The sequence below is a fragment of the Acartia tonsa genome, chromosome 8, assembly GCF_053477335.1.
Source record: "Acartia tonsa isolate MP-2025a chromosome 8, ASM5347733v1, whole genome shotgun sequence".
Taxonomy (NCBI): Eukaryota; Metazoa; Arthropoda; class Copepoda; order Calanoida; family Acartiidae; genus Acartia; species Acartia tonsa.
Genome location: NC_137267.1, coordinates 30,668,121 through 30,695,017, shown reverse-complemented (window position 1 = coordinate 30,695,017; position 26,897 = coordinate 30,668,121). Strand labels below are relative to the sequence as shown.

At 36.6% G+C, this 26,897-nt stretch overlaps 2 protein-coding genes and 1 long non-coding RNA gene across 3 annotated transcripts; 2 read left to right on the top strand and 1 right to left on the bottom strand.

Annotated features, from left to right (window-relative positions):
• Positions 1–645: 645 nt before the first annotated feature.
• Positions 646–13,928, top strand: LOC145326569 (uncharacterized). Its single transcript, XM_080169938.1, has 11 exons — positions 646–767; positions 3,056–3,125; positions 3,707–3,801; positions 4,264–4,365; positions 4,608–4,661; positions 4,864–4,961; positions 12,273–12,380; positions 12,573–12,655; positions 12,958–13,070; positions 13,501–13,614; positions 13,856–13,928. Exons 3-11 carry the CDS (start codon positions 3,734–3,736, stop codon positions 13,926–13,928), a joined length of 813 nt encoding a protein of 270 aa, XP_080026064.1. The 5' UTR covers positions 646–767; positions 3,056–3,125; positions 3,707–3,733.
• A 1,081-nt stretch (positions 13,929–15,009) lies between these two features.
• LOC145326479 (uncharacterized) lies at positions 15,010–16,566 on the top strand. Its single transcript, XR_013881925.1, has 5 exons — positions 15,010–15,116; positions 15,501–15,570; positions 15,907–16,002; positions 16,062–16,185; positions 16,384–16,566. It is a non-coding gene; the product is annotated as an uncharacterized LOC145326479 (long non-coding RNA).
• On the bottom strand, positions 16,552–25,150 carry LOC145326478 (uncharacterized). The gene is made up of 31 exons (XM_080169846.1): positions 25,074–25,150; positions 24,809–24,917; positions 24,491–24,568; positions 23,898–23,956; positions 22,944–23,099; positions 22,487–22,559; positions 22,188–22,299; positions 22,017–22,071; positions 21,850–21,947; positions 21,701–21,779; positions 21,289–21,374; positions 20,859–20,954; positions 20,607–20,684; positions 20,407–20,480; positions 20,219–20,294; positions 20,010–20,107; positions 19,817–19,875; positions 19,691–19,729; positions 19,452–19,562; positions 19,221–19,263; positions 19,014–19,056; positions 18,880–18,936; positions 18,605–18,763; positions 18,453–18,523; positions 18,299–18,340; positions 18,078–18,152; positions 17,879–17,964; positions 17,672–17,739; positions 17,525–17,573; positions 17,005–17,066; positions 16,552–16,772 (listed from the first exon to the last, which is right to left on the bottom strand). Exons 1-31 carry the CDS (start codon positions 25,093–25,095, stop codon positions 16,677–16,679), a joined length of 2,409 nt encoding a protein of 802 aa, XP_080025972.1. The 5' UTR covers positions 25,096–25,150; the 3' UTR covers positions 16,552–16,676.
• Positions 25,151–26,897: the final 1,747 nt, after the last annotated feature.

The following is a 26,897-nucleotide window of genomic DNA, read 5'->3' as shown; positions in this document are numbered from 1 at the left end:
AGATCGGGGTGAGCCAACTTTCCACCAATGAGAGCACAGCATTTTATGAAATGCCGCGCTGTGATTGGCTGAAAGTCGGCTCACCCTGATTTGTCTCACCACTAAAATGATTTAAAAATCCAGCTCAGATGTTTAGTGGCCATAAAAACGGAAGACACAGATTGGAATTTAATTGAATAATAGCTTAGCTTAAAAAGCTTTACACGTAAATTTTATTTTGTTTACTTCACAGGGCAAGTATAGGCAGACTTGAAAAATCTGAGGAAATTTGCGGAGAAATTAATCCAGGATTCAATCTCTGGACCTCAGGAACAATTTTCACTTTCAAATTTGTAAAATAATTATATTGAATTTGTAGAATAAAGACCAAATTGCGTCAAAAATGATCCATGTGACGTCATAAAAATGAGTGATAATACATCTCTTTTTTAGGGGTTTTCTTTCCCACTTCTCCTGTCATCTCCCTCATTTTTATGACGTCACATGGATCATTTTTGACACAATTTGGTTTTGTCCTGTTTGTCCCATCATGTTTTGTGTTTGTTTGACTTAAACAAAGCAATTTTTTATTTGAGAGTTTGAATTACAATTTGGAAAACCAATTGTGGCTAATTTTCAGTTTCAACAAATTTAGTACAATTCAAATGCTTATTGAACAAAACTTTTTTTTAGTTTTGATATTTTTAATTATTTGGAGAATAAGTGAAAATTGAATTAGCACATGGCTTTCATCATGCAAGTCTTTCCAGCAAAAAATCATGGAGAAGGTAGACAAGTTTTTATAATGTTAACCCTATTTTTGGGGGCTTCTGGAAAGCTTTATTCCGGACGGTTATGGTTTTTTTGGAGGGGGGGGGGTATGACCATATACTATATTGGAAACCATAATAGATATTAAACAAAGTAAAAAGCAAAGGTTGACGGAACCAGTATAACAAAACGGCGATAATGATTAACCAAGAAAAAGTAGAATAGGTACATAAATTACTAATGCTGCATTGATTTTCTTGATAAACCAGAGCTGGATCTTTAAATCATTTTAGTAGTGAGCTGGATCGGGGTGCGCCGGAGGTGGGCTGAAGGTGAGCTACAGCCATTGCTAAAAAACGTTGATCTTTAAAAAAATTTGGAGTGTTTTAGAGATCTTAAGGTGAATTTGTTGAAATTCGTTGGGTTATTATTGAAAAGAGTCGGCATGGGCCTTTGAATACAGTGAAAATGTTGTACCGGGTCGCCAAGCCTGGTATAGTGAAAAAATAGAAAGCTCGTGGAGCTAGCAGACGAATTATGTATTAAATATTGAATTGTCAGCTATGGCCGTTAGATGGCGGTAGAGAGACGTGAAGCAGAGGGAGGACCTCTTGCGGAGAAATTAAGAAATATTTGGTTGTGATAGGCTATGCCAGTGGGCACAGCTGACGGCAGGGGCCACCAAAGATTAACGCACACACACACTCTTAAATGAGACGAATAGAGGAGTACTCTATATATGGCGGTACGAGCCGGGGAAAGGTCGCAATTGTGACAGACGGATTGTAGTCGGAACAGTACAACCGTAGTAGGCCACGAGGGGTGGTTGTTGTCAAGTTAAGCTAGTCATACACATACACACACACACACACACGAACTACCGGGGCCAGAAGAAAGCTCGCGTATTTGGTTCATTCTTTATTTAACCATCGAGCAAGCAACATCTAAATATAAGAGTGAAAGAAAAAGAAAAGGATAGTAAAACGTATTTTTTATGTTTCTTTTATATACTTGTGATATGGTTGCTAAGTTTAATGAAAATTTTTTCTGTTAAATAGTTTCACAATCCAAAATTAGTACAGAAATAGTTGAAAATAACATCAAAATAAAGAATCGTTAGTACGTAAATTGGTAAAGAAGAGTTTTGTAGAAGTTTCGAGAATGGTATTATTAGATAAAAAATAGAATTATTTAATTTAGAGACTGGTTAATGTAAATTAGAATAACCAAAGATTCAAAATTAGGGCATGTTTTCATTAAAAATCGAAAAAATGAGCGATAAATTGCACGAAAATAAGCGTTCAATTAGGATTTTAATCAAAAGAAATTTTTTGAAAATGTGTTTTTTAAATGGAGATAAGTACAGTTTTTTTAAATTGTTCAAAATAAGATTCATGAAGACAAAGAACATATTCTGTTCCTATAAATTCTAAATTTTACCACTTTCGAAACTGCTGGGTTATTTTAAATGGATCAGATTCTTTTTTGTTCCGAGTCTTTCCACGTTTTATATCGACGAGCTTCAGACAATATATTGAACGCGAGGTTGTACACATTCCAAAGTTAATTTTTAAAATTCTAGCTATGAAGAAATAATGTGAGGTTTTATTTGGAATTTTTCAAATGAAAAAGAAAACTTCAAATACTTTTTTTTGGCTCACCCCCCCAAAAAAACAAAAATTTAATCACATTCCAATCTTGTTATTAATATTGCTGTCATAAATACCCAAAATAGCTCATCTTATTGATATTTATAGCTTTAATGTTTAAATTTCCTAAAATTGTCACCTATATGTTTTGCAGGCAACATATCTATATGAGCCGGTACAACTTTATAACTTAAGCTGGGTCAGTACGGTATTTTATATAAAACAATATATAATTTATTTTAAAAATAATTATAAAAATGTTTTTACAAAAGTTTTGCAATAAAATATTAAAATTAATTGAAAAAAAATATGAATGAAATACGGCTCACCCCGACCTGGCTACACCAAACGAGTGTAACTGGTGCTCCAGAGGTGCGCCACTTGGTGGGCCAGATCGCCAATGCCATTTTGATTTAAATATTGATATAAGATGCGCCAATCTGGACCACCTCTGGCGCACCCCGATCCGGCCCATTACTAAATGATTTAAAGATCCAGCTCAGCTTTAAAGTAGTCTTGAGAAGGTGTTAATATCAATCATAACCCCGCTCCCCCCCCCCTTCTTCCTCATTTAGAATACAGTTATATTCATAAACCACTGAAAGCAAAAGCTTATATCATAATTTTTAACGTTATTTGTAAATGATTTATTTAAGAATCTGGTGGCTGATTTTGTTAACCTGCTGTTTTTGTCTCCTCATTTGTTTCATTTATTATTCATATCAGGTAATTATATCTTTCTATTAGCCTTTGTTTTAATCTATTTATCTATCCATATTTCATCAATCTTCTAACTACTTATTAATTACATTTATACTTTATTTCTTGTTTCTTGAATTGTAAAATATATTATGCATGAAACCTTGAAAGTTTATAAATGAAAGACAAACTGAAAAATTAATTGCATGTTCAAATCAATTTGTTATTGAAATTATTGATTTCAACTTGCAAAAGAATGCTATTTTCAAAATGTGTACATTGTTGAAATACTTTATAAGAAGCAATTATATAGACACTAATTAAAATGTTAATAATGTGGTGGTTAAATATTCCTAAACAATATTTATCATAGTTACCAGGATTTTTGTTTTCATGGTATGAACTTTAATTAATCTTCAATAAATTTTCTTGAAAGCTCCACTCAAGCTCCAGCAAAACCAAGATGTCCACTCCAGATCTGGCTCCACATCAAAGTAAAAAAGTGGAGCCACCATTATTTTGTTTACCCCCTTCAGCTTCAGATACAGAAATGGCTCAACCTGTTAGCTTTGCTTCAGTTATATATCAATCTATTCTTTTATATCTAGACCTTTAGTAGTGCTGTGTATTCTCGGATGTATTTAGAAAAGATTCCTTCGAGTTGGCCAACTATTTATATTTGCTCAAAATCTGCCTTTAGTAGGTAAACCTTTTGCGTTATTGTTTTGCATTATGTTCTCTGGGGGGATTGGTGTCGTTTCGGGTTCTAGACCACTCCACGCACCTTGAAACATAATCAGCATCTTATATTTGAGATTTAAAGCATTGACAACCAACTCTTTGATTGCACGACTATTGTCTGTGAGTCCTAACTGTTCATGAAATTGAGTTGCGCCTCTTTATGTTCCAAGGCATCCCTCCAACTCTTATGTACTGATGTCACGCGCCTGACATAGCAGCAGTAGGTACCATTTTTACTTCTCTAGTAAGACGCGATATGAGCCAGACCTGAATCCGACACATTACCAATTACGCTATTGCAGCGGGTTTTGCTTTACATATCATGATAATTTCCTAATAATTCAGTAATTTAGCTCTAATGTTTGTTGCAAGTATGATTTAAAAAGTATAGTAAATATACGATAAACTTTAAATCGATGTTTAGATCCAAACTGGCTGTAAATGGATTTAGTACAAGAATTGTTTCCTATCTGACCTGGACTTTGAGTCCATCATTAGCTATTCCTGAAACATTCAATGATACTAGGTAAACAGTTGTAGCTTCATAAGAATTTCAAACCTGTTAAAATAATAGTTGTGCAATAAATTTAAGTTTGAAGTCTATTGCACTATTCCTTTAATTTAGTATTTCTTTAAATTTTTGACAATTTTAAAATGATTAAATATTTTCCTAATACCTTTGAAATAGCATAAAATTAGAGAACTATTACATAACTTTTACCAAACAAAGTACATACTAATTTATAATTTTTATACATCTCATATTAGATTAAACATGGCTGGGTTAGAAAATGAATATAAAGGCACTATATCAAGAGACAGGTATGGCTTCTAAAGTGAAATTGAAGAATAGTGATTATCACGAAATGAAATTTGAATGCATGAACACATTTGTAAATCAATTCATGTGGAATCAATCTAGTTTGAAGTACAAATAGGAATAAATGTACTTTCTCTAAAAGATTTAGTGATTTTAATTAATAATAATATTTTTTTTTACTTTTAATATTATGCGCTACATTAGGTATAACAACAGTGTAGATCTGTTGTTAAACTCCATACTGCTGAGCTGCAGTGATATTGTCATGGAATGTAAAATTGGCCAGGGAAAAGAATTGTCAGGTATTGTAACATATTGTTTAGATGTAAGATAAAAAGATATTGTATTCAAATGGATAGCCTATGACGACAGGATTCACAACGAGATCTTATTTTGGGGCATCTCTGAACCAAATCTTGCTTAATTGCTGTCCATGATATTTCTTCACGCCCTTTGTACAACCAACCCTTTGATTACACAACCTTGGTCTGAAATTTCTAACTATACATGTTAATGAGTTCGCCTGTTTTGGGCCAAGGCATTAAACCTACTCTAAATATTTTTTTCATGCACAGAAACCGCTTTCAACACCTTAATGAAGCGGAGTTGAGCCGAGATTCGAACCTATTGCCTTCCTGTTAACGAAGGGATGCATTACATATTACGCAATTCAGTTGCAATCAAATTGATACAAGATAGTTGTGAATGTTATTATTATTTTTTTCACTTAATTTTAACATCTATATGTGGTAAGCCGAACGTTTCAGCTCACAGGGTTGCGAGTTCGAGTTCAACGAGCCTTAGCCTTGAATTATTCTACCAAAACAAACTAGCAGGATTTAGTCATACAGAAATTATATATTTAACTGAATAATATTTACAATGAATGTTTACTATATATATACAACAGATTATAACAATGGTTAGGTTTGAAGGGGGTGTGGGACGCAAGGGCTTAGCTCCCGGCGGTAGACAGGCTGTGGGGGCAGCTGTGGTAAAAGGGGAGGCAGTGCCTCCCGGTTGTATAATCGCGTGAGGGGCGCGTGATAGCTGCGTGTTTGAGTCCCTCCCCACATTTAGGCAGGCCAGTTTGACCGCTGGATAGCGGGGTCAACATCGGTCATGAGATAAATGGTGATATAATAAGATTAGTGCAGAGGGTTTGTTATGATAAGTCCCAGCGTAGCAATTCTGTAAACTGCCTGTCCGTCTGGTTGTCGTATTACCACAACCTCCCCTTCAAGGGTTGCGGGGCTCTCGAGCCACCAGGCCTTGAACCTGGGGATACGACAACCTATGTCTGCGCAGGACAGGCTCTTCCTGGGGCACAGCTCGGTGGAGGACAGCTCGGGCTACACAGGCTCCGCGGGACACTCGCTGCTCTGTCTGGCTGTGGTTGGATATCGGCATTGTCAACTCCTGGTTGGCTTCCAGCCGTGGGTTGGCGACGGCCAAGCCCCGTCGCTGGAAATTTTGCCTCGTCTGCAGGACTAACTCTGCCTCAGCGGGTAGCTGGACACGGAGGCCTAGACTAACTCTGGTGGTTCCCAAGGGGGGAATGACGATGGAGGAAGGCGCATAAAATTCCATGGGGGCGCCGGCTTGATCCAGGTTGCTTGGCCTCCTAGCTCCTACCCGGATGGGGATGGCTGTCATCAACAGGGGGCACATTGCTTCAGCTTCGTCCTCTGGGGCTGCCTCTTCCATTGCAGTGGCCGCTTCTCCTCCTACAGGCTCGCTGCTGGCCGGTAGGTTCTCCATGTCCGTATCAGGATTCCAGATGGCATCTCTGGGTGGCTCTGGAGCTGGCGGCGGCGGCGGTGGTTCGTTGGGTTGATCCTGCAGGTTCTCTTCTACTGGGTCACGATCCTGGCCGCTAGGCTGTGGGGCGGCTGCGGTTGGCTGGTACACTGGGAACTGTCCTGGGTCACTAGCTGGTGGCGCCGCAGCTCCGACCGGCAGCTCGGTGGCATCCTCGTCGCCGTCCAGGTCGCCTTGAATGTCTGTTGGAATCTGGTGGGCAGTCACATCTCCAGTGTATTTGCGCAGTCGGCCTACATGCGCGGTGACTTCCGAGATCCTGGCGGTTGGAGAGGCAGGTTTGATGACATAATGGACGTCTGTAGCTTGCCGCACTACCTTCCAGGGGCCAGTCCATCTCTTGGTAATCTTGGCTGCCTTCCCTGGCACCAGGCAGGGGGCCAGGTACCAGACCAAGTCTCCAACCTCGTACTTGGCCGTGCCTTCGTAGGCTGCCGCGCTCCTCCGGATGGTTCCCTCCTCTCGCTGCTGGATGGCGTCATACACTGCATGGTAGCGTTGCAGGAGAGCTTGGACGTTGGCTGGAACCGAGGCATATTCTGTGTCTGGCAGCCGGAGCACCATGTCCACCGGAAGTTTGGCCTCTCTCCCAAAGTAGGCCAGGAACGGGGTCACGCCGGTGGATCTGCAGGCCTTGGTGTTGTAGGCGAAGGCAATGGCAGGCAAGTGTGGCTCCCAGTTGTTGTCGTCTCTGTCTAGGAACAGACGCATGCCTGTGTTGAGCGTCCGATGGAACCTTTCCACTCGGTTGGACTGCGGGTTGTAGGGTGGTGGATGTGTCAGGCCAATCTCAAGCTTGGAGGCCAGCTCCTTGAATACCTGGCCGGTGAACTCCATCCCGTTGTCGGAGTGGATTTTCAGGGGGCATCCGAACGTGGCCAGGTGGCGGTGCAGCAGGGCTTCAGCCACCGTGAGGGTGCGCTTGTTGGGGATGGCGTAGAGGCTGACAAACCGGCTGAACCCGTCTTGACAGGTGAGGATATAGCGGTTTCCAGCTGGGGTCTCTGGCAGCGGCCCCACCAGGTCAATAAACAGGACTTGCTGTGGGTACCCCTGGCGGGAGGGCACATGTATCCCTAGCTTCAACCTTTCCTTGGTAACCTTCTGGACACACTCAGGACAAGTCTGAACCATCAGGCGGACGTCACGGGACAGGTTGGGCCACCAGAAATGCATGGCGACGCGGGCGATAGTAGCGTCCATTCCAAAGTGCCCGGCCATGGGGGTCCCATGGGCTAAAAAGAACGCGTCCTGCTGGAGGGCCGAAGGCAGCAGGTATCTTGTTCTTTCCCCTGTCAGGGTCTGGTCAGTGGTGGTGAGGCAGCCGTGCTCGTCAAGTCCCAGGGCTGTGAAGCGGCTGGCGTACTGCTGCTTGTCTCGTTCCTTGCCGCGCAGCTCAGCCTTAGTTGGGGCTCTGCCATCAGCCACCCACTGGCGGACACGGAGCAGGAGAGGATCCTGTGTCTGGGCTTCTAATACTCTAGCCGGGTCCAGTCGTGCGGCAGGGGGCCGGCTAGCTGCGGACTCCCCTAGCTGGCAAAGGTTGTGGATGTACTCAGCCTGCTCTGCTAATTCTTCAGCGGTAGCTGTCGGCATGTTGGCGTCCTCCTGGCGGCTGAGGGCGTCGGCGTTGGTGTTCTGGGTGCCAGGACGGTGGCAGACAGTGAAATCTAGGGCCGCTAGCTCCTCCTGCCAGCGGGCCACCATCCCTGTGGATGTGTTCAGCGACTTCATCTGTAGCAAGGCTGAGGAATCAGTGTTGATCTGGAAGCTGCGGTAGGACAAGATGCCGTGAAATTTCCGGATTCCATACATAATGGCGGCCATCTCTCCCTTCCAGGACGGGTAGCGAGTCTCGGGGTCGGTTGTCTTGCGCCCCACGGCGGCAATCAGCCTCTCCTTGCCGTCCTGGCATTGACTCAGGATGGCAGAGATGGCGCGGCTGCTGAAGTCTGTGGTGAGCTGGAATACCGCCGGCAAGTCAAACCTGGGCGGCGCTCGGATGGGGGCTTGGCGGAACTTGTCCTTGAGCTGTAGCAGCTGGGCTTCCATCTCAGGCGTCCAGGCTAGGGTCTTGGCCGTCTTCTGCCGATTCATCTCGTAGGTGAGGTCGGCATACTCTGGGATGAACAGGCGGTAGTATCCAAAGAACCCCAGAAGCGCCAGCAAATCCTTGGGGGTGCTGGGGGCCGGCCAGTCCAGGATACGGTCAATATAATCCTCTTGCATGGCTATCCCCTCACGGCTGAGGGTGTGGCCCAGATAATCCACCTTGGCTCGAAACAGCTTGGTCTTAGCTGGCTTGAGGCGGATTCCTCCCCTGCGGTGGGCTTCCAAGACCTCCCGGAGCCTAGCCAGGTGGGCCCAGGTATCCTGGTGGAAGGTCAGGACGTCGTCAAGATATGACTGGAGGTTGGCTGTGCCTAGTGGATTTAGGACCCCTGCAATAAATCTGGAGTAGACAGACGGTGCCGTAGCAAGGCCAAAGGGCATCCTTTTCCATTGATACAAGCCCCTGGGGGTGGTGAAGGCGGTGCAGGGCCGGCTGTCCTCAGACACACGGATGGTGTAGTACGCGGCCACCACGTCTAGGGCACTGTAGACACGGTGTCCTCCAGCTCGTTCTACCAACTGCTGGATCCTGGGCAAAGGGTAGCTATCCAGTTCCAGGCACTTGTTGAGGGCTCGGTAGTCGAAGGCCCAGCGGGTGCTCCCGTCCTTCTTCTTGATGGGCACCAGGGGGCTGCTCCAGGCGGAGTCTGAAGGCTCTATGACTCCCTCGTGTAGCCAGGTGTCCAGTTGTTTCTCCAACTCAGCCTCCTGCCGCGGGTTCAGATCCCTAAATCTCTGGCGGATCGGCTGGGTCCCTGGTTTGAGGCGCAGCTGCAGCTCTACTACGTCCGTGCAGCGGGGGGTAGAGTTGGAGAAGACGTCCCTGTATTCTGATAACAGGGTCCAAACCTCCTTTTTGAGCAAGGGGTCCTTGCGCAGGAACTCGTTGTCTTCCATCTCAAGGGCCTCCCACAGCTCCTGCATATCTGGGGGCTCAACAGGCTCTTGGAACGAGTGGAGACGAGGGGGAGGCTTATCAGAAACCTCTAAAATGTCAGGCTTGACTAGCTCCCCAGCCACTGGGAGGCCAGCGTCCAGCAGGAGGGGCGTCTCCCCTTCATTTACCACCAGCACTCGAAACACGCTGGCGGAGCCAGGCCTGTGGGCATACAGGCCTTCTGGGATGACAAGATCCTCCCCAAACCTCTGTTCTGGGGCAGCTAGTTGGATGGCATCCTTGGTACGGTGTCCTACTAATTCAACAGGGACAGCCATGACACTGCGGCCAGGCAAGACCACCCGCTTGGCCGCGACTTGACGGGCTCGGCCTCGGGAGGGGCTGACGTGTCGGAGCCAGGTGTGGCTCCGAGGGCGTCCGGCCACGATTTGACGGGCTCGGTGCTGGGAGAGGCCGGGGCGCTGAGACCAGCCTGGGCTCCGTGGGCGTCCGGCCGCGACTTGACGGGCTCGGCGCTAGGAGAGGCTGAGGCAGCGGAGCCATGTGTGGCTCCGGAGGCGGCCGGCCACGACTTGACGGGCACGGCGCCGGGAGAGGCTGATTCCTGGGAGTTGAGTGTGGCTCCGGGTGCATCAGACCGCGACTTGACGGGTCTGGACTCGGACTTGGCTGGCTGAATGGCTGGGGGTCCCAGGTAGAGGGGGCCAGGTGGACACGGCTGGCCGTTGATGAAGGTGTCGGCGGAGAAGATTGGTTCTGGAGGGCTGGCAATCTCAGGGAACGTTGTTGGCAGGTTCTCCAGCGGCACCTTGGGCACTGGGGGCAACCCCATGGCTAGCAGGTTGGTCCCCCTATGGGCGTTGAGTGCAGTGTCCACCCAGTGCGTGCCTTTCTCGACCACACGCGGCTGCTCTGGCAGTGGGCCTGGCAGAGGCCCCTCGTAACTCAACTCTCTCTCGGCTGTCTCCCGGTCGATGGGGACGCCACGGAGTGGGATGAACTCCCCACGCACCCACAAGCAAGGGGGTTGCATGTTGAAACAGAGCCTAGTTCCGAACTCCTTGAGAAAATACCCTCCTAGGTTCAGAGGGTGTGAGAGATTCCGTACCACAGTCACGTGGTACAGATGGAGTATAAGGGTGTGTGAGACTGCCATATATAATTCTTTCAATTTTCCTATTACCTGGAGGGGCTGGCCTTCCTCGTTAGCAGTCAGGATTTGGGTGTTGTCTGGAATCAACATGCGTTGCACGCCCATTGCGTGCATGAGGTGTTCAGAAATTACAGCAGACCCTGGTACACGGTTGCCAGAATCGATCATGGCATCAACCTGTACATGCTGGGCAGGGTCAGGAGTGGGAAACCTCACCCTGATATGGCAGGGGAAGTGGAGGTCCTGCCCTTGAGACAAGGGGGCCTCCCGTTCGGCTGGGGTTGGCAGAAACTTCGGTGGTGGCCGAACCGCAGCTATGGTGGTATCGCTTACCATGGTGGCTTAGACTGTAGCTTCGAAGCACTAGAGCTTATCAATTATCACTGGGTCAACAATTTTATATTTCTTTTTATCACTTGGTTGACATTTATACACACTTATGTGTTGTTATCACTAGGAGCTCTAGGTGTGATTCTGGAAGCACTGGCAGCAGGGAATGTCCGTCCTGCAAGGTTCAGAGGGGTAACGGCGGCAGGGAATGTCCCGTCCTGCAGCGCCGCTGGTTCGAATCCCGAAAGATGGCGGCAGGGAATGGCCCGTCCTACAGCGCCTCGGGTTCGAATCCTGGAAGGCAGCGGCAGGGAATGTCCCGTCCTGCCGTGCCTGTGGCTCAAATTCTGCTATCCGTCGCAGTGGTAGGCCTTACTTGTGTGCTGAAGCTTCGCAGCCACACATTGCCTTCTCAGGGAGACCAGCACCTAGCTGTCCGTCTCGTAGGTTTGGCCTGGGTGTCCTGGGGCTTGTCCCAGCTACACTTGTCAATTTAGACTCAGTTCTGTAGCCGTTTGAGCTAAATTATCCGATTACCGTGGCTGCGCACCTAGCGCTACTCCTACACGGTACGGAAAAAGCGTCTTAACTGGCGCTTTTAGCAGGCTAAATCTGCTTGCCGTAGGCCAGAGGCCCACATATTGCGTTCAAAATGATGGAAATTCGACCTAAAAAGGCCGTCTCACGGGTCAGTTGGCTTCTCAGTTGGCGGCTGATTGTCCCCTTACTTGCCAAAGGGTCCAATCAGAGGTAAAATAGGCTAATTTCTGTAAGGCTCGATTGAAACACGCTGACACCAAGATGTGGTAAGCCGAACGTTTCAGCTCACAGGGTTGCGAGTTCGAGTTCAACGAGCCTTAGCCTTGAATTATTCTACCAAAACAAACTAGCAGGATTTAGTCATACAGAAATTATATATTTAACTGAATAATATTTACAATGAATGTTTACTATATATATACAACAGATTATAACAATGGTTAGGTTTGAAGGGGGTGTGGGACGCAAGGGCTTAGCTCCCGGCGGTAGACAGGCTGTGGGGGCAGCTGTGGTAAAAGGGGAGGCAGCGCCTCCCGGTTGTATGATTGCGTGAGGGGCGCGTGATAGCTGCGTGTTTGAGTCCCTCCCCACATTTAGGCAGGCCAGTTTGACCGCTGGATAGCGGGGTCAACATCGGTCATGAGATAAATGGTGATATAATAAGATTAGTGCAGAGGGTTTGTTATGATAAGTCCCAGCGTAGCAATTCTGTAAACTGCCTGTCCGTCTGGTTGTCGTATTACCACATATATATTGTAGGCAAAGAGTGCTGTACAGAATTATTATCAAGTGGACCATTCCTCACTCCTGAAGGAACATGTTTTTCATCAAGAGATAAATCAATACCCCTACTAGGGGCTGGAGAAGGTGATGTAAAATTTTGAAAAGAAGATGTTTAATTATTGTATTGTTAATGATGTGTGTGTTTTAATTATTTAAAGATATATTTTTATAAGGAAAACAAATAATTTTATTATTGATATGTTATGGAAGATAAGACTTAAAATAAAATTATAAGAACTAACTATTAGGAGTTTGAATTGTTATATTTGAATTTAGGTTCTGGAATAACTATAATAACCCAACATGATGAATTAGTATATGACAGAGATATAACATCACCAGACCTTCTTGGATCACAGGTTAACTTACTTTCCAGTGTGTGTTCGAAACTGATTATTATCCACTGGATTACAACCGGTTCTCAGCTATACTGAAAAATCATGTATAGCATCGTATTACATACAATTTTTTACTAGTATTAAAATAAAGATCAGAAAATTAATATGTTATCTGGACTAATAAAACTAGTTTTAATCTTTTGATTTTTCATTTTAATATACGTGGAAAGCTGTCTATAATACGATGCAATAAATAATTATTCTATATCAATTTAAAGCATCATATAAACAAGATAAATTCTCAGCTAATAATTCTCTTTTAGGGTCTGAGTATAGCAGTGGTTGATAAGAATATTAGTCCCATAGCTGCCATGCAATCTGCAGCATTTACTATTAGACCAGACTCTTATGCAGATGTTGGAATTATTCCTACAAGGTAAGCAAAATTTGTAATTTTGATTCAAGATATTTTTATTTTACTTAATCAAATGTAGTATTACTAGCGGCTTCGCCCCTAGCCTCTAGGGGTATGCCCCAGGAGGTTTGATCAAACTAATTTTTCGTATTTTAGATTCAAAAGAACAATTTTTTTTTTAAAATTAATTTTTGGGGGAATTTTTTTTTATTTTTTTAGGCGGGGGGGGGGTTAGTCGACCCCACTATTTTAATTTTATTTTAAAAAGAAATTTTTTTTTTTTTGGGGGGGGGTAAGGAGTACCCGATCTTTTAACGGTTAGCAAGATCCTTCGCTACAAACAAACAGACAGACAGACATCGTTCTACTTTGTATTATAGATATTTTTCCTTAGTTATAAAATTTGTTAACTCTTTTTCTACAGAAAGTTAAAATTAGTAAAATAATTTAGGATAGATGATACCCAGCTATCAAGCAGTTTGATTGGAAGAGAATCTTGTCACTTACCAGAAGACAGTGTTTCTAGCAATCTTAACACAAATCAACAACAATTTGGTTATAGCAAGTAGGACTTATTTGATTTTTTCCTGGAAATATTATTTTTTACCAATTAATTCCAAAAATCTAAGTCACTGAGAAAGCATCTATTTCTGTATTGAGTATTGTTAGATGATAAAGTATACATTAAAATTGAGAGGTGATTGACACACAATTTCTTCAACAGCTCTTTATCCATTTTAGTTTCATTGGAACTTCCTACTTTTATCTTATGAAAAGTGAATTTGTTTTACTGTAATCTGTTTTAGATTTAATTGTGAAGCAGGAAAAAATGAAATTGTGGCAAATAATAAGCTAAAGGTAAATTTTATCACTGTTTAATTTGATTTTTAAAAAAAATTAATTATTGTAATAACAAGAATGACATCATCCATAAAAGAGAAGCTCTGAAACGGTAAGACAAACGGACATTAACACTAGTAGAGTGTCAGAACTGAGTAATCACAATATAAATTAATGAAAGTTGTAGATTGTAAGTAAATTTGTTGAAAAACTGCTTAAATACAGGATATTGTTTAAAGACATACTTACATTTTTAGGACTTGATTAAAGAGATGCTTCGCTTATAATATTGTATTTTGTTGTTATAGGAATCAGTATTCCAAAAATCAGAACAATCGGATGTTTAAAAAAAAATTGAAATTAGTTGTTAAAAAGGTTAAAAATCAACATGCTAAAAATAGGAAAATGGACGTACGGACATTCTAGTAACAATTAAGGAGTTGCTACGTTTTCTAAATTGTACCTTACTACTACAGGAATCATCATGCAAAGTTTGAAATCGATAGGACAATTCTAACCTGTTTAAATTAACTGTCTGTGACGTACGGACGGACAGACCGACCTTAATTATAGAAAAGCTTCGCGTAAATGAAAATTAAATTAAGTATATCTGTAATTAAGTTTGTTTATTTAGATTTTTTACTTTTTTAGTGTAGTTTTATTCGGTTCAATGATACTTCATTGCCAAGGTGTTCCCCATTTAATTCTTCAGGTCAGTATTTCAATTTCTAAAAAATGTTTCCTTTTTTAAAATCTGAATATATTTGAATAGTGCAAGCATTATAAATTGTTTTCCCAACATTTTCTTTTCCTAATTTGAACCCAACCATTTAATATTTTGAATAGTGTTTTCTGACTCTGTATTTGGAAGCTTTGAATCAGGACGGCCAACATTTGCAATGGACTCATCACTTACTGCACAAATGTCAGAAACATGTCCCAAGGAAATTGAAATCCATTAGTTTTTAAATAACTTTTGTTTAGTGAGTGTAATGTATAAATATTATGATAGTTTTGTTACAAGATCCAATTTTTTTTTAATTGGTGTAATGTTTATCAATTTGAAAACTAAACAAAATACAAAAATATCTAGAGAAAAGAAGAATTGTAAGTTTGCTAAAACTAAATCATAATGGATTGCTATAGGATTGTGTTTATACAAGATATTCTCTTTCTCCAAGGATTAATCCTTTGACAACAACTCTGAAGGAAGGATTGCAATCCAAGGTATTGTAGACAGATAGATAGAAATATAATAAATTTTAGGGAATAATTTCAATCTTACAAATATCAGATAGATATGTTCAAATAAAAGTTATTTCTCGCATCGTATTATAAACAGCTTTCCGCGGATATAGAATGTACAATTATAAGAATAAAACCAGTTTTTTAGCCCTGAGGTGCCGAAGGCACCTACTAAAAAAAACTGGTTTTAATATCATGATTGTACATTTTTATATTCGTAGAAAGCTGGATATGATACGATGCTAGACATCGTATGGATGAGAATTGGTTCCTATCCATCGGATTCGAATGAATACGAGAAAATAATTGTTATATTGATAAAAGTATAATCCAGAAAAACCTACAAAAGAATAATTTGTTGTTAAGGTTCCACCTGGTTCTGGAGGAGTAAATGCAGTTCTAGTCAAGCTATATTTCACAAGTTCTGATTATACAGGTTTCATTTTTAGCCTTTAGGAAATGCCTTTACATTTTTATCTGAGACATATATAAAAACAGCAACAAGGACAGAGCATAAGAGTTCTTTTGTACATGATTGTGGAGCTAAGTACGCTATACTCCTTTTAAAATGTTTTGCATTTCATTCATTAAACAACCAAACCATTTCAAAATCCATTCTCCAAAAAGTTATATATAAAATTTTTCTCAGTTTTACTATTCCATGGTTGACATATGCCTGATATATAAGCAGAAGGAAAAAAGTAAAGGAGAAGGAACCAAAAATGTTTCTCAGCTGCCTCCAAATAAATAGTTAAAAAATCTTATTTTTTAGTAATAGAAAACCGACCACAACCAGCCCTACAGTTTGTAGCTGAAGTAGGTGGAATTATGGCATTTTTTCTTGGTCTATCTATCATTACTCTCATAGGTATAAAAACAATTATATTTTGTAAGGATAATGGAAATTAGAAATAATCAAATATGTAGAATGTTGCTGTTATCTTGGATTTTGGATAAGAAACAAATGTTGTCCAGGATCAAATGAAACATTTATGATTGGAGATTTTGCCAGACCTCCTGGACCCCCAAGAAATCATGAACTGGATTTCAGGTATATTAGAAAGAATAGAATCATCAATAATGGATCTGTCATAGTTTTTTTTTATGGAGTGACCGATATGAGTGATAAATAAGATAGTGGACACTTAAATATATCCCCCCAAATTATTATATCACTCTTTAGTAAGCAACAGTAACTCTCAATGTCATTTATGTAATTGCTTACATTTATGTTTATTTTTTATTTCAGAGAAAGATACAATAGACGAGAACTTGGTGGTTCCTATCCTTAGTATATAAGAAAATATTTGTGATAATTTTTATACTAATTAAAATTTCAAAGAACTAAATAAATATTTTAAACTCTTATATAATTTTATGTGTTTTATTATGATTTGTTTAAAAACTAAAGATAGGATTAATTTTGATTATTTATTTAAGAAGATAACAACACATCATAAACCGCTGATGATACTTTTACAAGTAAAAGTTCACAACAAAACTCATAAATAAGAACTATCTTTTGATAATTTATTTATGAGTTTAGATTCTGCATTTGTATGACTTCTCTTGGTGGGTTCTCTTGAATCCAGAAGAGCATTCATTATAAGCCCAGGTTTCCTCTTGGGTCCAGTCATCCTACATTGTTACAATTTTAATTTGTTTAAAGTAGCAATTAATAGGTAACAAAAATTGTTTAAGGGCTGTTTGTATATTAATTTGATTTTAATGATTATTGACAGAAGAGTAATCAATTAATATAATGGAAGGACTAATATAGTATTAAATCCAATATAGATTTATGAAAAAAAGGACAAGGTGGGATTTCTTGACAAATACTGAATAATCAATTAGACATTGAATAACTTACATTCCAAGCTGATATAACATTTTTGAAGACATCTTCAGCAAGCATGCCATTCATGTTGAAGTCTAAAAAGTAAACAAAATCAAGATCATCATAGTTTTTACATTTATGCTGAAGCAGCAGAGCACAAAAACTGGATAAAAGAGAAAAATAGACAAAGTGAGTTAAAAATCAGATGCTTAGTTATCATAAAAATAAAAAGAAAGAGGGAGAATGTGTGATTATCAAATAACTTTTTTTTTAATTTTGTAAAAATAAATATTGTTTTTGGCATGCCAGACAGACCAATTAAATTTTTTAATTGAAGCTATTTCGTTACAAAAAAAAATTTCCTTACAGCTCTACTGATGGATAGATAAATGAACTGTTGTAATATCATGGATTATAGAGTAGCTTTTCTACTAAAAATTGTCCAAATGATCCTAAAATTTGTTTTTAAAAAATCTTAATTCTTTTCATAGTGTCTCAATAGAAATAAACTCATAAACTGTTGATTATTTATTTAACAAGGAAAAATATTTACCCAAAGCATCGCAAATAATGCTGATTCTGGTCAGAACTGAAATTTGTTCCTAAAAAATATGAAGAGTAATAAAAGATAATATTTTTGCATTATCTAAATTAAATTACAATTCATTAATTACATTATTTAGTATTTATTTATTATTACCTTATCTTCCCTAATAACATCAGCAATTCTGGCCCAATGATCGTCATCATACAAAACTCTGTAGTATCCTAAATGTTATCAAAAGTTGAGAATTTTCAACTACAATGGAAGTAATGAGTTTGTACTGTATGATGTTATTAATGTTGTTTATAATGATTTAAATTTTTTACCAATTGAAAATTTTAAAATTGTTCTTAAACTTATTACCATATGAATCTTGGTTAGCAATAAACACACTAGACTCTGCAACATCACCATACAAAGAGTTAAGATCCACAACTGTTTCTTGTTTTCTAAACATGATAATTAATATATAAAAATTTAACTCAAAATTACATTGAAACTAATGACTTTTTAGTATCTATCTATATACAATATACATACATGTATGATACTGTTTTCTTACCCTGAGGATTCTAACCAAACAATGGCAGTATCACTTGAACCAGCCATGCTAGTGAAGATTGGTACTGTCCATGTTCTAGAAAATTTTAGTAATATTTTGAAAGGAATATCTCAAATATTAAATAAATTAATTTAGAATTTATAAAAGTTATTATAACACAGGGGCAACACTTTAACTGCAATTTAAAAGGCATTGTTTTCAAAACAATTAATTTTTGTTACCTGTCCTGATCAGGAGATCCATTTGTAGTATACATTGCTTGGCTAAATATTAAAAATAATTCAAACTATTTGTAAATATAAATCATAAAAATATAAATTCAATTCATCCACATAAGAAAATATGAGTAAAAATATTATATTTGTAAATTATTACCTAAATTCAGCAGTGCATTTTTCAAATGGAGTAGAGCAATCAACAGTAGCAGTAATAACAGGATAACCAGCCTAAAAAAGTTGAATTAGGCATATTTATTGGTATTTTTTAATTCTTAGTCTCTATCAATAAGAAATTCATAGATCAAATACCTGGTTTGTCCATTCTTTCATGACTTCAGAGAAACTCTTTGCTCCAGAGTATTGTCCTGGCCAAGTTCCATCTCTTTCTCCAGCCTCTCCAAGGTAAAAGAACAAGCCATCTTCAGTAGCAGACTCAAAGGCAAACTCATTCAGATATGTACTCAATCCCTTTGGTAATAGAAAGATAGATAGTATATTCTTTAATATGGATATGCTATATAGGATCAGTGGGAAAAAGATGGTAAATAAAATCAATTATAAAAAAAATGTAATAGATAACTTACAGCTCTCATAACTGGTTCAGTAAGAACTCCTTCAATCATCCTGATAACACTACCACCCTAAAATGTTATTCTCAGATTACATATTAATTCAGTTCAATTGAAATAAACAAGTGATTATTATTAGTTTATTTAACCTTTGAGTAAGTATAAACACCAAACTTGCGGTCAACATCATATCTAAAATCAAAAAAAATATCTTTTGTTGTTTTCGGTGCATTTTTGTAAATGTTTGCTACACTTTTATGTTGTATTTAATTGTTTTCCCAGCTCTATTCCTAGCTTTAAACCTACCTATGCTCTTTTAAAGCTACTCTAATCTAAAGTTGCTTAAAACGACATACCTAGTGGTGACAGGATCAGTCATAGCCCAGTGAATTGTTGTATCTGAATATAAATAAAATAAATATTGAAATAGTATTTGAATGCTAGCTTATCAAATAATGAATATAAATATAGGTCAAACAAACTGTTTTGAAGAAAAAGTCTTAAAACAATTAAAAATCTTATAATCCCCCTGTTAGCATGATATTTCTAGGTTTTTGTTTGAATATGAACTTCATCAGGTAGTTTACCTGCATCATAGCTCATGGCATATTTGGTTTCCTCAACAACCATTCTTGGCCAGGGTAAATTAGTTGGGTCAATATCAGCAGTGCCCAGGAAAGAGACATAGGTAGCGAATCCTGAGTAAAATAGTATTGAATTTGTTACTTTTTCAAAAAATTATACAAATAAGAAATATAGACTGATTTCTGTTTTAAAATAAATTACAGGAGAAAATGCATATGATTTCTTTATTGCAATAACTTACCTTCATTCAACCAAGTTTGATCCCACCACTCACAGGTCACTAAAATATGCATATGTCCCAAGATGGTTTTAAGCTATTTATATGATTTTCCTATATCTAATAGATTTTATTCATGTTTATTATTACCTAAGTTTCCAAACCATTGATGAGCCAATTCATGAGCAACAACACTGGAAACTGTCCATCTATAAATATAATTAGGTGAATTATTTGCAATCTTAAAAATCATTATAAAAGTTAAAAATTAACTAAGAAATACTTTTGTTCCTTAGAATAAAAACACTGTATATATATATTCTATCTTTTTTAATGATTATACCTAGTGTTACTTATTTCAACATCTGCTAATTCTGGATCCAGGAGGAGAGTTCTTGGATCAAACAAAACCAATCCCCAGTTTTCCATAGCTCCAAATTTCTAAAGAAAAGTAAATAAGACTTTCTTTTAATGTTCAATGTTAATTTTTGGTCCATAAAATCTTTCTTTTTCTCAATATTTAATGAAAAATCATACCCATGTTTTTTATACCTGGATTTCAGAAACTAAATCTAGCTTAGGCAGAGCATACTTGACTCCAAAATATTCTTCATAGAAGTCAATAACTCTAGAAGTAAAACAATTATTATAGTTTCTAATTTTCAGAAAAATAAAGTATTAAATTTGATCATTAAATTGTGTTAAGTAACATTGCTATTTTAAAGAAATCAAAGTAATACCTTGCTCCCTTTTCAGCTGAATAATCAGCTCTACCAGCATCAAAATCTTCCTGAGAGCACCAAACAGCAGTATCCTAATTGTATTTTAATATCATTAATTTGACAATATACTAATAATTATCAAAAATTCATTAACTGTATTTTAGCTCAAGTGTTCAATAAAATTTTTTCCTCTTCTTCAGGTATATTATAAATATTACCTCTCTAACAGAAGAATGTTTTTTAACATAATCAGTGATGGCTAGAGCAAACAAGTAAGCAGACATTGGTACAGTTCCCTACAATATTGGAAAGTATTAGAATAGAAATATATCAATTTAGCTGCAAAATGATAAGTAATATTATTTACCAAGCATCATCACTTGAATATACTTTATACATTTAGAATATTATAAATTTTGGTAAAAGAGTGAGACAATTAAATATTTTGATTTCTAGTAGAACTGACTTACTTCTGCAGTGAAGATGTCTTCATTTTGAACAACAGGGTTATTCGACAAAATAGAATATCCTTCTGGAACTGTAAAGGTTTCAAATGATATTACAGTCTAAAGCATAAACAATATCAAATTTTATGAGTGACTATTAAAAGGTATCAAATATTATTTTCAAGACAAATAAATGAAAAAGACTGTAAATTATACTGATCTTAATGTTCATAAACTTGCTTTGCCATTTCATAGATTAAAACTTTTTGTTCATGTTAAATTAGTGTTAAGTTAAACAAAGTTAAATTGTACAAGTTTTTGATCTAAAAATGTTGTAATTTTATGAGTTTGGAGTCATTTAATTAATTACCTATTGTCCTTTTCCTTTACTTCTAGTATTTATTTAAAGTTTTAAAGGTATAAAAAGAATATTTTAGTTTTATTAAATCCTTACTTTAAAGCCAGGTTCATCAAAACATGGGAAAATATTCCTAATGTTGGTTGATTCTCCCTGAGTGTACCAACAGTTTTTGCTTGATCCTAAATATTTATCTAGTTAATGAATTAATTTCAAATTTTTCAATATTATAATCCATCAAAGAAAAAAAGTATACGTGTTTTGGACCATATTAAAAATGGATTTATTATTACTTGGATCATACAAGAAGATTATTTTGTACTCTAATAAAGTGACACTTGAAGTGGGCTAAAGTAATGACCTTACTAATCCTCTCCCCTCCCTACTGGATAGAAGAACTAAATAATAAACAACAGGGAAATATCAACCTAAATTGGTGGTAATTTTTCCCTGTCATAATATCCTCACTTATTGATCATCCATTATATTGAATTAATTTGGTAAATACCTGGTGTACAGGGTTGGTAATATAATCCATAAGGATAGTAACCACCACGGATTGTGTCAACTTCAAAAATGAAACTAACCTAAATATTGAAATAACAGTTATTGTATATATTATATACAATTAGGAATGAAACTAAAATTGTTTCTTACAATGTAATCATTATCTTTCTTGAAACCATCAGCTCCCAGGCAGACATAAGTAAAGGTTCTCTGGAAATCAAGTCCAATATCAAGGAAACCATTGTAACCTAAATTGATAATATTTTGTTGTAATACATGATAATACAGATTTATAATTATGTTTAATTCTTACTTACCCATAACTTGAACATCAGTGATATACATCTCATCAGTGTGGAAGGGAATGCATTGCTAAAGAAATTTAATTGATAAAGACATTTAATAATTATTCAAAATACTTTGATTGCATTTTAATAAAATCAAAGCACAATATATTATTTTTAAAGCAACATTTAAATTATTTTTACCGTGTCTTCAGTAACAGATACATTGATTTTAGTAGCCCCACTAAACTTGATATGTGCAGATCCATCTGCAGTGAAGTCAGAACTATAGTCTGGGTCTATGTAGACATACTGTCTAAGATTAGAATATAGATTTTAGCTTTAGACCTCATTTATCAAAATAAAAATATAATTTCATACCTAAATGTGTAAAAGTTTGAGAGTAAAGAGAGACATTTTATGTCTTAAATGCCTTTAAAAATAAAAAAAAGATATCTATTTTTATCATAACAAACATTTATGATTTATTAAATTATTTTTACTCTGGAGCAAAGGCATTGTCAGGTAATCTAAGTCCAAGAGATACTTCATCCTCAATTGAAACAGCACCATAGGCTGAATTTAAAAGAAAATATATTAAAAATTTAATTTAATCACTATCCTATTTCCTTTATTTATTATTTTATTTTTACTTATAAAAGAGGATCTTAATAAGGTCATCTGCAAATATTTGAAAATTGAGAATGTGTCAGCTTGTTTTCAGGAAGCTGTCAGGACAATACCCTCTTCACTAGTAGTTATAAATCAATTCACTGACACTGATATGTAGATATTGATCCTCTAAGCAGTTGTACCTAGCTTTACATTGTCAGGGAAAGCAATCATTCAATTCCAATAAAATTTAGATTGTGGTAGATCAAAAAAATTTATGTTATCTAAAAGATGCAAAAGTTTTTTTTGAAATTTTTCCAGTTAGAGAGTGAATTATGAAAGCCTTACCTTTTCCCATTCCAACCTCTGGAGGGATTATGAATTCAGCATAGATAGACAGCAAATCATCAGCATGAATGGCAGGATCAAAGCTGGCAATTGTCATTCCACAGACCATCATTTCATCATTACCAGACCAGGGAGTAAATCCTTCTGCATTGTTACCTGTATAATTTAAAGTAAAAGTAGAAGAAAATTTCCTATTTACTTAACTGTGGAAACATTAAGTTTTGAAGCAAATTACAAATTTAAGTGATCTTTTCATCTGCAATAATGCAAATTTTCGGCTGACTACCCAGCCTAAATGTGGATTTACTTAAAACAAATTTTGGTCATCATCAAAATTTTTTTTAAACATTAGATTAACCCGGTCACCCCCAAAAAAAGCTTTGATGTCCCTGATATGAAACATTAATGCATTTGTTGGACACCTTATACAATGCAATGGGAATTAGAAGAAAAAATTAGCATGAGATAAAAAAATAAAACAGTGTTATAAGTTTAGAAACAAGTGTACAATATCAAATTAGGCGCAGCTAGTGGCCAAAAATTTTATGTTCGCACATCTTAACAAAAAATGAATCAGTATATCTATTACCCAATAGTTCAGATTGTGCCCAGGTAAAGAAAATTCATTTCAAACGAGCATATTTTGAACATTTATAAATGTTGCGAGAATTGCGCACATTCCACTGTTTGGCTTCTAGTAGAATTTAAAGTTTACAGAAATATTAATTTTCAGCAACATTTACCCAGCTTACACCAGCATTGAAATTAATTAACCTTTTCGTGATTTCAGCTGTCGTTGAAAGTCAACATATAGTAGAATTTACGGCATTTACATCTGCCCCCAATAATTATTTTGATTTATTTCGCTTGTTTGCTATACCTTATTCCTGCATTTTACCGTTCACCGTAACAGATCCAGAATGAAATTATTTTAGAAAACTAAGTAAAACTAACCTTCATTATCCATTACAGCATCTTTGGTAACAAGGTATCCAGCTTCTCGTAAATATATTCTTAAATCAAAATTTAAATTAATTTTACTATAAAACCCAGGGAAAAGAGAATGTGATTCTTTCAAACATTTCTAAGTGAAAATTTCCATTTTTACTCCAATTTTACTCCAACCAAAAATTTAATTTTCGGCAATTTCAAATAGAATTGATTGGCTGATAGCAGATCTGATATAACCATACAATAAATAACTATTCCTCTTCATTTGGTAAAGTGCTCTTAGATATTTCATAAGTTTTTATACTTAATAACATTTATAGAACATTCAGTAATCAATTTTCTTGTATTCATTCGAATCCGGTGGGTAGGAACCGGTTCTCATCCATACGAAAAAACTATGTCTAGCATCGTATTATATCCAGCTTTCTACGAATATAAAAATGTACAATCATAAGATTAAAACCATTTTTTTTAGCCGGTGCCTTTGTACATTCTATTTCCGCAGAAAGCCGTTTATAATACGATGCGAGAATTAACTATTATACAAATTTTCAGAAACTTTGCTTCCAAGGGTTAAGTGTTCTGATCAAACAAACCTGCATTCTGTGAAACAATTTTCGTGTAGACAAGTAAAAACAACATCCAAAGGTTCGCCTGGAGTAACAGTCATACTCCTAAAATTAACAATTTACAGGTTTAGAATTAAACAACCATAAACTCAATTTACAAAAAGAATTATCTATGGATATATAGTACTACAATAAAGTTAGATATGTATTATGTTGTATTTTTTAATAGATCTGCCTTTCATTACTTTTAATTCTGGAAACCGCCTGTGTCTCATTTTTGTTCAAATCAATATATTTATGAACATAGTCGATGATACTTTTTATATTTTCAACTAAAGTACTTACCTAGCCACATCCAAGTTATAGTTGTCAGTCCAATGTACAAGTCCATCCTTGGATGCCTCTTTAACAAGATATCCATTTCTTTCATAGCCACTAACGGCTCCAAGCAAAGCTAAAATAAAAGTTATTGTTAGGGCTCAACTACATCTTTAACAATAATACATATAAGACATTAAAAGATAATTAGATGCTTTGACTATTACAATTTCTTAAGAATTTGCAGTTTTTAGGCAATTACTGATTTTTAATAAATAATAAAATTAGTTACCTAGAAGAGTAATAAAGAACATGGCTAATATGTTCTAGCTTACTAAAGCAATAAAAGTAAGATAACTTGTATCTTAAATTTTAAAAAAAAATATTGAAAGATACTATACAACTAATATTTTCTATTATGCATATTTAAAACTTATTTTTAAAAATTAATTTTATTCCAAAATAATAGTATTAATTTTTAAAAATATATTTGGGGTAGCTTGATCAAATAAGCTGTTTTAAGGGGTTTGCATTAGAAGAGAAAAGACAATTATACAGGGTGTTTTTTTTTATTGAGCTAAAAGTATTGCTTAATTTAACCTACTTGCCATTGACAGAAATTAATAATCTATATCTTAATTTCTTCATTGGTGTGGGACATTTTGTATGAGAAAAAAATATTTGGCGATTTTCAACAAATTCTGCCTTAAAAACCGGTTTTTCCAAAGTAACTATTTTTGGAATATTTTTGGATCATGACTAATTTAAAGAGTGTGCAAAAATGGGTACATTTTTAAAAATCAAATTGCGCGGCTTGTGTTATTAGTAGAAAAATGTTATGCATATCGTTAGAATCGTCATAAACTCTAGTTTTTAGGTTTTTAAGAACTATTCCTGTGCTACGTATAGTTTAGGATCGCTACGTGGTAAAATGTTTCAACTTACTTCAAATTTTTAATATTTCTCACAATTTCCAATGTAGCTTCTATATTACAAATAGCATGAATATGATACATATATTTAAAAAAACTAGAGTTTATGACAATTCTAACGGTATGCATAACATTTTTCTACTATTAACACAAGCCGCGCAATTTGATTTTTAAAAATGTACCCATTTTTGCACACTCTTTAAATTAGTCATGATCCAAAAATCTTCCAAAAATAGGTACTTTGGAAAAACCGGTTTTTAAGGCAGAATTTGTTGAAAATCGCCAAATATTTTTTTCTCATACAAAATGTCCCACATCAATGAAGAAATTAAGATATAGATTATTAATTTCTGTCAATGGCAAGTGGGCTAAATTAAGCAATACTTTTAACTCAATAAAAAAAACACTCTGTATAACTGAAAAAGTAAATATTCTCTTAACATTTATTAACATACTTTTTTGTTTTTTTTTAATACTTGAAATAGATTGACCTACCTTATTTATTATTGCTTGTTGGTTATACCTATTATTATAACAGATATCTTAATTTTAAATTTGAGCATATATTGTTATCTTATCTAAGTGTTGTTTCTTGTTTAATGTCAAATTGTATTTTTGAGCTTAAACAAATATTGTTATCAGGTTAAATAATGAAACTTCCTAAAATGTGTCCTTTAATTGTGTCAATTTATTTTTTAAGATAATGAATTTTTAATGTTTATATTGGCAATTTGAACATTTAGATTTACATGTCTGGTTAAAATAAATCATTTACTTTTTCAAATCATTATGTATATTATCAATCTAATCACTTTAGTTTTTCTATATATATGTATATTCATATATTAATCATCAACAAATCTACTAAACATGTATAAAAAAAGCAAAAAAAGGTCATCTCATTTTTAGGTAATTTATTGCAAAAGTACCAGGTTTATTCATTAAAACTTTTATCTAGGTATGCAAGTTTAACTTTGAAATCCTAGTAGTTTCTAGGTGTAGGTTTAATTTCAATTTAATTTTGATAATTGGTCACTTTCTTTTGATTTTTGACTCCAGAACAATCAAATGTAGATTTTATATAGTTGATAATTGCAATTCCAGGATCAGTAAGACCAAATACACTTAATCCAAACCAGAGGCCAAGGGAACTCCCTTTTTTTAAATAAAATATATTCATATTC